Source organism: Musa acuminata, chromosome BXJ2-4 (genome assembly GCF_036884655.1).
Source record: "Musa acuminata AAA Group cultivar baxijiao chromosome BXJ2-4, Cavendish_Baxijiao_AAA, whole genome shotgun sequence".
Taxonomy (NCBI): Eukaryota; Viridiplantae; Streptophyta; class Magnoliopsida; order Zingiberales; family Musaceae; genus Musa; species Musa acuminata.
The window spans coordinates 8,945,056-8,956,293 of NC_088341.1; the positions used below are offsets into that span (position 1 = coordinate 8,945,056).

General features: G+C 35.5%; 1 protein-coding gene across 1 annotated transcript; it reads left to right on the forward strand.

Moving 5' to 3' along the window:
* The first annotated feature begins 476 nt into the window (after window positions 1-476).
* On the forward strand, window positions 477-11,172 carry LOC135609889 (signal peptide peptidase-like 4). The gene is made up of 14 exons (XM_065103665.1): window positions 477-785; window positions 1,276-1,434; window positions 1,538-1,649; window positions 1,929-2,048; window positions 2,640-2,791; window positions 2,901-3,083; window positions 3,717-3,751; window positions 5,438-5,594; window positions 6,060-6,113; window positions 8,260-8,352; window positions 8,454-8,596; window positions 9,523-9,593; window positions 10,400-10,483; window positions 10,690-11,172. The coding sequence occupies exons 1-14, from the start codon at window positions 654-656 to the stop codon at window positions 10,788-10,790; spliced, it is 1,596 nt and encodes a 531-aa protein (XP_064959737.1). The 5' UTR covers window positions 477-653; the 3' UTR covers window positions 10,791-11,172.
* The last annotated feature ends 66 nt before the right edge of the window (window positions 11,173-11,238 follow it).

Here is an 11,238-nt window from a genome sequence, read left to right on the forward strand (position 1 = left end):
TTAGTCTAATAATGATGAATTGAACTGATGTATATAAAAAGTTCGTGTAGCTAAGATGAAAATATTGAGATGGATATATAGGGTTGTTAAGAAAAATAAATATTTTTTAATAAATAATTAGGTATCAATTAATAAAATAAGATAAAATCATTTAAAGATGATATAAATATTTACTTACGAGGTATAATCATTAGAAGAGATGAACGAATTAATATTAATGGTACAAACAAAGATAAAAAAAGATTTTAACAAAAATTATAAATAAAAAAATAATTTTTGTATATCTCAATCACAAACAATCAATATAGTTTTACAAACCATTTTATGGTTGAAATATTATTCAATAATTATTTAACATGTCAACTAATTTAATAAGTAAATCCTTTACAAATAAATAAATGGGCAAAAGCCCAAAAGCGAGGGGTAGTATCGGTAAATCGCTAAATAAAATAACGTCACTAAGCACTCTCTCGGTTGGATGTGAAAAGGGAGTCCGAAGGACGACGTCGTCTTCCAACAGAGAGCGGTGACCAGATCTCTCTCTCTGTCTCTCTCTCTTTCGCCCCCCGCCCCCCTCCCCCCCCCGCCCCGTTGTCCCTTCCCTCTTCGAATCTTCTTCGTGCTTCGTGTTGCTCGAGTTCTTCGGCCCTTCCATGGATTTGGGGAGGGTTATGTGGGCTTTGGTGCTGGTGCTGCTCACTCCTGGCTTTGTCCATGGAGGGGACATCGTGCACGAGGACGACGAGGCCCCGAAGCTGCCCGGATGCTCCAACAACTTCGTCCTGGTAACTTTTCTTCCTCGATCCTGCTCTTGGTTGGTGCGATTTCGTGAAACTCCTCGACTTGTGGTGGTTATTTGGGAAGATCGAAGCAGAATCCCTTCCCCCTTTCGTTATACTGTTTAATCGTGCCCTCTAATGTTGTTCTGCCTTTGCCACATGCCTCCAGCTTTGCAATTGATTCGATCGCCACCTGCAGTCTTAGTCCTCAGTTCTGTTCTTTAATTTTAGTCGAGGGATCTTCCATAGTTTGCATGTTTTTCGCATGGGGAAACCCTCGGTTGCAACCCTTCATGTTCAGAGTTGATCATTAGTCATCGTACACGCCTTGATGTCATTACTGGTTGCTGGTGCATGCAATATTTGTTTCTTCCTAATTATTACTGTCCAATTCCCGAGAAAATTCTACAAATTTGTTCTTTCCGAAGCCTAATTTGGTTCTCTTATTTGTTTGTTGGTTTGATAAGGCCTCATTTTGTGTCTTGCTTCATGCCAGGTGAAAGTGCAAACCTGGATCAACAACACAGAAGATAATGAGTTTGTTGGCGTTGGTGCTCGATTTGGCCCTACCATAGTGTCAAAAGAAAAACATGCCAACCGAACTCGGCTTACTCTTTCAGATCCTCCTGACTGCTGCACTGCACCTACGAAAAAGGTTTTTTCCCCGCTTTTTGTCGAGTCTAGTCCTCTTTTAGTCATCCATACAGTCTCGTAGTCCATTCATTCTGAGGCTATGATTTGGAATTTTATTTTGTAAGCTTGCTGGAGATGTCCTGTTAGTGCACCGGGGACACTGCAAATTTACAACAAAGGCAAAGGTTGCAGAAGCTGCTGGTGCATCTGCTATCTTAATTATTAATAATCATAAAGGTATGTTTCCTTTTCTATTGCTTGTGAGACAATAACCTGATCTGAGATTCTATTCCTGTCGGATATAGGATCATCAAGTAACACTGGGTGATACTCGGGATATTTTAAATATAGTGTGCCAAGCTATTCTATTTGATGGCCCTTGTATTCTTTTCCCCAGCATGTTGAGGTGCATGTCTGGAAGCTCCATTGCTTTTAATTTACCAGAGGACAACAACCCACAAGTCTGTAGAATTTTCTCCCTTGTTTTGTTACAAGATGGTAATATTTACTCTGCAGAGCTGTACAAGATGGTCTGTGATCGAAATGAAACAGATTTAAATATAAAGATTCCTGCAGTTATGCTGCCACAAGATGCAGGGGCTAGCTTGGAAAGCAGTCTTAAACATGGTTTCTCAGGTAATTTTCCTGTTTAATATCAGCTATTCAAGGGGCACATATCTACTTATTTTTACGTAGATTAACTGAAGTTTTAATGATTGCCATATATTGTAGGGGTGGTTGTCTTGATTACTTTTCTGATCTCCCTGAATTTGGGCATCTTTATTTTGTGCATAATTTTAATAGCCTTTCTTTTGTAGCCTGTTTTACTATATCTGATAAACTTTCTAGTATGGTTATTCTTCCAGTTCTTCTACGACCATATATATGAAGATGTAACTTAACATTATCATAATGATGATAGTATAATAGTGGCTGATTATTCTAGTTCATAGATTGTGGCCTGCCCTATATCAAATAGAGTTGAACTCTTGGGATTGAGTTGTGGAACCACACTAAATTTGGGATTGGGATATGGAAGTTGGTATCATGTTGCATGCAAATTTCTTTCTATGGAACATGATTTTTTTGGTTTATACTTATTATTATTATTATTTTGTAAGCACATATATTTTTATATCATGTGACAGTTTTTATGGCATTTGATGATCGGATATTCTATTCGACACTCTACCAAACGGAGTTTCTAACTGTTTGAAATTTCTTCAGTATCTGTGCAACTGTACTCTCCAGATCGTCCTTTGGTTGATACAGCAGAAGTCTTTCTGTGGCTTATGGCAATTGGTACCATCTTGTGTGCATCATATTGGTCAGCATGGAGTGCTAGAGAAGCATTAATTGAACACGAAAAGTTATTGAAGGTCCTCATTTGTCTTTCATAGTTTGCCTAAGATTGTTTAATCATATTTTGCTTATTGTGAACCTGTCAAAACATTTCTTTTTAACTGATATATGGAATAATGATCATAGGATGCGCCAGACGAGTTACTAAACATGGAAAATACAGGATCCAGCGGTGTGGTGGACATCAACACAACATCAGCAATTTTGTTTGTTGTGATTGCTTCATGCTTCTTAATCTTACTTTACAAACTCATGTCATTCTGGTTTGTGGAGCTTTTGGTGGTTCTTTTTTGCATTGGTGGTGTAGAGGTGCAATTCATTACCTTTATCCTATATGTCCTTTTCTTTTTTATTAATAATTATTGCTTTTGATGCAAGACAATTTTTCTGAAGTTATTCTGAAACCTTTTCAGTTACTATTTGTTAACTATAAATTTAACCTAGCTGGTCTCTTGAATGTTCAAGTATATAGTTCTGATACATATCCTTCAACTAGTGGCTAGAACTTGATGCAAGCCAAAATAAATGTTAGCAGCATGCATTCTGAGGCTGAAGATATTACATGACACCAGCATTCAATCTTAGAACTGGTCTTTACTTTTTTTCTTCAACATAGGTAGAATTTGCATATGATTCTGATTTTTGAAGCCCTTTGATCAGCTCTTTTATCGCTTGAGATTTTTGGAGTTCAAGATAACATAAGATATTGTGTTCTGCACTGCTCAAGTTTTATTTAATTTTAATACAAGATAATCATGAAGCCATAATCTTGATCTAGGAATCTTTCTTTGTTTATTATTCAGAAAAGAGAATAAAGTTGTTGATTATTTGAATAAATCTAAAAGAGTTTGACATTAATTTATTAGCTGTGTTGCAACTGTTTAAGTTAAATGTCTTACTTTTGCATAACAATATTAATTGGCTGATGTTGTTTTGCTTCAGGGTCTACAAACATGCTTGGTGGCTTTGTTATCACGGTATACTAGTGTCTTATAACTCCTTGGTATCATATCATTTGAAAGGCTGGAACAAATTTTCTGTTAAATTATTTTACAAATGAAACAATTATTTGCATTTGCATACATGGAGTATATTCTTTCATCATGCTCAGTTGGGGGCAATGACACTAAATCTTTTGATTTCTAAGTACTATTACATGTTTATTTATCTAATGTTTGGTTCTTGGAACTCAATGTTGAAAATTAGATTGTAATAGAAAATTAAGATTAATATTTTATTTTCATGAGGCATAATTCTATTCTGTTAGATTTGATTCTTCCTGTCCCATATCTACTGGTGCTATCAAGAAATATATCTTGATGCATTAATGATGTGTATGAGTTTCAATTTTATCCTTGAGACTAGTTCTGTGATTCATATAGTGAAGTTCATTAATATAGTGAGTGACTCCATGCATTATCTAAATTCATGTTAACTGAGGCCAAAGAACGCTAATATAAGATCCTTGCTTTTATGGTTATAGACAGTCTATCTTATGCATTTAGTTACTCCTATAGCTGGTTTAAGTAAACAATGCTTGGATGTGGACATACTGCCAAACCACATAAGATGTCTGGTGTTCTATGTTCTTGATTCTTTACCATTTGCACTATTTGTCTGATTCTTCTCTACTTTTTACACGTATATCCTCACTTATGGTTTTTACCTTATTAATCTGAGTTTGCAACTTGAACACCAATTCATGAGGTTGATCGTATAATAAATCGGATTAAGAACAATGAATACTGGAGATAGTAGATCATATGAAAGGGATGTTGCACATGATTAGCATTCGTGGATTCCAAGAAGCATGTAGGCTAATAGTTTTTATATGATCACCAGGTCCTAGACCAGGCATCATGATAAACCATGATGGCAATGGGGAGCTCAATTAACCAATTCTGATGCAGGAACAACTGAAAAGAACCTGAAAGCAAGTCTAAGGCTCTAGAAAAATTAGATATTTGTTCTTCTTTTGTATTATAAACATGGTAGATTGTACTGGATGCAACTAAGCTGTAATATTATGTATCATCAATTAATTAAATAAAATAACAGCAACATACAAAGGTTCAAAAATAATAAGCATTCTGCAGCAGAGTTATAATATAAAATGTCAACAGATATAACAATGTTTGCCTCTATGGAGAAGGATAGAGAACAAAATGAGGTGAAGATAGAAAATGGAGTTACCTGCACTACTCAATTGTTTCTTTCATCAACCTATGTGGTCAGTTGTTTAAGAACCAAATTGGCTCAGAAATTTTCCTCTTGTGGATGCTCCACTGGATCCCTCTCCAGCTAAGTTACGACTACTATTGTCTGGAAATGAGATGCATCACAAAAGCATTACTATGCAAATGGTGATGTTAGTGTTACAATAAACAACAAAGTCCAACATAAGCAGATACTTCAGTACTTGATTCAATCTTGACGAAGGGACTTTTTTTGACCTCACTTGACAAATAACGAACTTGAAGGTGGAAATTACTAGAGTATGATTTCATTAATGACTTGATTGTCTTAGCTTAACTATATTACCAAACATCATGGATAGTTCTCTATGGTTTGTTGCCAGCATCAGTCCTAGTTGTTTCAGATTATTTGTGACTTGCATGTTTGCTGATATATAAATTTACCTAAACTATATATGAAATTTTCAGATGGTTCAAACGTGCTGGAGAGTCTTACATTAAAGTGCCCTTTTTTGGAGCTGTTTCCTACCTTACATTGGCTGTCTCTCCATTCTGCATTGTCTTTGCTGTTGTATGGGCTGTTTATCGTCGAGTATCCTTTGCTTGGATCGGCCAAGATATCCTGGTAAGAAACTGGTTTTGTTGTTTTTAACACATTATACATGGCTTCATAGATTTTTCCCTGCCATTAAGCTCTGTCTGGGGCAGTACCTTTAATCAAAATAAGAGTGGTCAAATATGTTGGTATTAATTCTAACTAAATTTTCTTAGCTCTCTCAAACTTAAAAACATAGATATCTATTTTCGCTTCTAAACATAGAAATTAGGTATTCTTGCTTCTGCAGAATTCAGTGAGGCTAAAAAAATTAATTCTGTGCAAGACACACTTGATAATTAATAGAGACTGGTTTAAATTGCTACTTTTGACTATATACATTTAAGTTCTATTTTTTATATTTCAATTTTCATAAGACTGCAAATCGAAATTTTCAAGATGTACCGAGGAACATTTTACACTATTATGCTTTACCTGCATTGGTATTTTGTCATTTCCATTGATTTATTTCTGATTCTCTACCTTCTCTACTAGGGTATTGCACTGATTATTACAGTTCTCCAAATTGTCCGAGTACCTAATCTTAAGGTTAGTTTTTGTTTTTCTTTCAACTGGACACATTTTATAGATTGTTATTAATGGTTGCTTGACAGGTTATTGACATTTTAACTCTTTAAGTAAAGCATAATAGGTACAATTCTAAATTTTGCGATATTTTGTTGAGAGTTCTATAATATAGCTATAACACATATTAGGTCATTCTGCTTGTACATGGTTTTAAGTTTATAAGAACTTTAAATAGTATTATTTTGATGTTAAGCTTTCTAACATTTGAAAATTTTAGTTTGTCTGATGCACCCATCACATGGCCATTTGCTATGTATGTAGGTGACCTGCAATTATTGGCAGAAGCTTCTCTCTTTGTTTGTGGTCAACTGCTACGTTCCATTTTTATGTATGTCATGTTGATGTTGGCGGTTGCCCCTTTTAATAATTAATTGAAGGTGTCTGTTGTTTTGAATAATCAACACCTTATACCATGAATTTTAAGGTGCATTTGCAGGTTCAGAAAACAAAGATTGTGAAAACCTCTGATTTCTACATCAAGAAAATCAAAACAGAGTTACGTAGTGAAGTCTGTAAAACCAAGGTTCTCTTTCTATATCATAGATTGGACTTCATCGAGGTTGAACTCTGTTGCCTACATCCTAGGTTTCAGGTCTCAGCACCACACTGTGTTTCAGGTGGCAGAAAATGTGAAGAACTTGCCTCTTCAGCATGAAACAGAAACTGATACTGGAGTTATTTTCTAGCCACCTCTCACCACATAGTATAAACTAAGCTAAATGGTGCATGTCAGCATAGTTCTTCTGATTGGCAATTTTATAGTCAGTTTTTCAACTGACTGATACCTCTTACGTGGAACACATTATCGAAATGGAGAATTAGTTATAATTGTCAATATTTGTGGCATAATTTAAGATACAAGAATGACATAGCTTGTCCTGGTCAAGGCTTTTGGTTTGTGGGGAGGTAAAGAAGTCATAGACATTAGGTGCTTATGCAAGCGGTTATATATTGTCATGTTGCTAGAAGTTGCAGCACTTGAATTTTGAGCTTATAATATTAGAGCATTTGATAAGTTTGTTGCTCTTGTGATTTGTTATCATAGTTCCCCTTTCCTTAGTATTCCTAGTTTGGCGTGCAATTAATATCTTGTTAAGAAGTAAGATGTTATGTTGCTTTGTGCATGATTCTAAAGTCATCACTTCTTCATGAGGTTCTGTTCTTTGAGGATGACAAATGTCTGCTTTAACTTACCATGTTTGGGATTCAAAAGGTTTAGTATTCTGCTATTCTAGGTGGCACAAGTATAACAAATGAATGCTTTAACAAAAAGCATTCAGGATACAGAAATAGTTGCTGGTTTGATAATTGTTATTATTTTTTAGGTGTAACTACATATTCTTGCAGAAACTTGAAAGCATCTTTTATAGCTGTGATAATGACATCTTAGATGTTTCATCCTATTTTTTCAAGGTTTGACTTATTGGTATGCCCATATGGTATCAGCATTCGTGCTTCATGGCTTCCATTTCTGATGCAGATGGATCTATTGTTTTTATACTCCAAGAGTTTGAGCTAATAACATGCCATTAAGCCAATTGACCATTGAAAACTAAAATTCAGCTTCAGTCTCTGGAGATCCTTGATCAACAAGTTTGTGTATCTGAAGCTTGATGTATTCCTGTGGCCTACATGGATTCTTTCCCTCCATTTACCTCCATTGTTTAAGTTCTTTTACTGCCTTCATATTACCTCTCACTGCTACCCAAGCATCTTCACTTATCTTCTTTCTGTATCTACTTTAGTAGACTTTGCTCCTTTGTAGTGGTACTCTATTATCTACATACTTGAACCACCTTGAATTTTTTCCTGTCATCTTACTCCAAATCAGTGCTACCTTTACATGGATGATTGCTTATTTCGTTTTGAGATTTTTCCTAGTTACATCATTCACTTTGAAATATGTCTATTCTACAATATAGTTATCGTCCATCTTATTGGATTCTGTTTACATGCATATCCTGATGTGATATATGTGCAGTCCTTTGTGAACTTGAGAAAATTGTAGTAGTAAAAGTTTTGTTGGTAGTTTTTCAGTAATGTTTCCTCTTTGTTGCTGATTTATTTGTGTATGCCATGAAATTTGCATTTGGACTTGGATATTCAGGTGGGCACCGTGCTTCTCAGTTGTGCCTTCTTGTACGACATCTTTTGGGTCTTCATCTCGAAGAGTTGGTTCCATGAAAGTGTAATGATTGTGGTATGTGTTGTTATACACAAATATTTAGTTAGGTGCAACGAACAGTTTGAAACATAATTTTAATAATTTGAATAATAAAATTATTCATTATTTATTCACAGGTGGCACGAGGTGATAGGACTGCAGAGGATGGTGTACCTATGCTACTTAAGATACCACGTCTCTTTGATCCATGGGGTGGATATAGCATCATAGGCTTTGGTGATATCCTTCTACCTGGGCTGCTGATTGCATTTTCATTAAGGTAAATGGAAAAAAAAAACTCTTGATATATTTTCTGAATATTTCTATTGGAATGGTTGTCCTTTCTGATGTAAGTGACAACCATAACATTAGCAAGTGAAACTCAAATAGACCTGGCATAAGAAATATACAGTATAATTAAAATTTTCCTGAATGCTCTTTACATTTGTGTACTTTTCACATCCCTGGATGTAAATTTCCATACCTACAATTAAGTATTCCATCCATCCTTTAGATGCATGTGCCTGTTACCAACACCAACTTGTTGTACTGACCATTCTTACAGGCCTTATGTTTATTTTGTTACCTGCAATGATTAACCTATAATACTTGCAATACTGGGGGCTGGAGTTGTTCCATTAAACTTTGTGGTCAATAGGACAACAAATGTCAGAACTTGCCCCCTCAAGAGATGCCCGCTATGTGCTTGCTATATCTGTGCTTTATCTATGGGACATCCTGGTGCTTCTAAGTTGAGCATTACAGAATCATGTCAATAGTTGTCTAAAATATTATATTATGGGGAGTGTTTTTTGCAGAGGGTGCTAATTAAGTGCTCATTTAACTATCTTGTTCCAGGGATGGTTAAAATTTTGTCACACGATGAGTAATATTCTATCTATTTTGTGAAGATTTCAGTTATGTTTTTGCCTCTTGTAAACTACTTGGACATAATTCCAGGGGCTGATGCTTCTAGTAGATCTGTTTTCCACTGGGCATCAGATGTACGGTCCTATATGCTATTAGCTTTTATTTTATTTATTTATTTTTATTTTTGTCATTTCTTAACATACTACTGTTCATCTACTATAATGCTCTGATAACTTCTGTTTGAACGCAAATTATTCAAATAGCTTAGACAATATGCAGGTTTTTTTCAGCCAATTCTCCTTCACTAGTTAACTCTTTTTTACATGCAATAATCAGATATGATTGGGCTGCGAAGAAAAGCTTACGAGCTGGTTACTTCTTGTGGTCAATGGTGGCTTATGGCTCTGGTAAGATGACAATTCCTGGTATTGTATAGAGGAGCATGGTATGTCAGAAAAATTGGGATTATCACAAGAAGAATAAACAAGTTTGTGTTCATTAATAAACAAATAGGCAACAAGTTTTTCTTATGAAATTCATTAATAAACAAATAGGCAACAAGTTTTTCTTATGAAATTCATTAATAAACAAATAGGCAACAAGTTGTTTTGATCTGCATTTTGATGAAATTCATTGCTCTTACTTGTGACTTGCATCATTCTAAAAAACACTGGCCCTTTTGAAATCGTTATGCAACAGAGATGGTCTTGGATGATCTGCCACTCACTATCATGTCACTATCAGATTGTTTTTCATGTTAGCACAAAAGGATGATTGCTTGTGTTGTTCACATTGACAAAGCATAATGTAACCATGGAACCTTAGTCCAACCATTTGTTGCAGGCCTCCTGATATCTCTGGTTAATCTATCTTTCTAACTAAAGGGCTGGCTTTGGTTTTTTATTTCCAAACTGAGCTCTTTAGTTTTGATTTACATTATCATACATGGTTCCCCTGATAGTGTTAACTCTCAACAATTCCTGGTTCATTCATCTTGAAAAGTTTAACTGGTGATATTACAACCTTTTCTTCATTGTCTCTTTTCTAGCTTTATTTAATGTTCCAGTTAAATACCTCCAATTTCTGGATATTGAACAACATATTTTGAAAATGAAGTGTATCGAGCGCAAATTACATGGAATTATAATCTGGATTCACTATGCTGCTGTTATTTCATATCAGTCACGAGATCTGGCTGTCCATGTTTCTGCAGGTCTTCTTATTACATATGTTGCCTTGAACTTAATGGACGGACACGGTCAACCGGCTCTACTTTACATTGTGCCCTTCACTTTGGGTAAGTGAAGATCTGATAAGCCTATAAAAGTTCAGAGAAATTCCTGTTAACTGGAAATTTTAGTTTGATTCTAAACATTATACATGTTCATTTGGTAAATTGAACATGCATGTATCAATGATATCTGGAGGATTGATTAACAGTAAGAAATACCTTTTGCTTCTACTGCAATTACTAACTTGTGAAATCCTCAAATTCTGCACCAGGCACCTTCTTGGCTCTTGGGCGGAAAAGAGGTGAACTTATAAACTTGTGGACACAAGGCGAGCCACCACGAGTCTGCCCACACGTTCAGCCTGCCAAATAGGAGTCTGCCCTCGTGCTGTTGCACAAACTATAAGCTAACTGCAAAGTCTCAAAACTGTACTGTGATGTACACGATGTAATAGCTTGTAATTGCCAGGAGACTCAAAGATTAGATCTAACATAAAGCTTTGCCCAGCATGCGTGAGGAATGACATTGCTGCAGGCTAATTTCTATAAACCACCATGCTCTTTCCCACTTCAACTCCAAATCACGTCTTGTGCCGGATGGGCCAGAGAACTAACTTCCTTGTTGTAACCCGTACTTGTTGAAGTGGGGTATTATGATGATCTCAAGTTAGGATGATAATAATTTATAATGTTGTTATCATTGTTGTTGTTATTATTGTGGAAACAGTCTGTATAAGTGCAACGTTAAAACTGCACATGCAGTGTGATCTGAGTTGCCATTTTCGAGTATTTATGTACAACTTTTGTGGTGTGCTTTAACC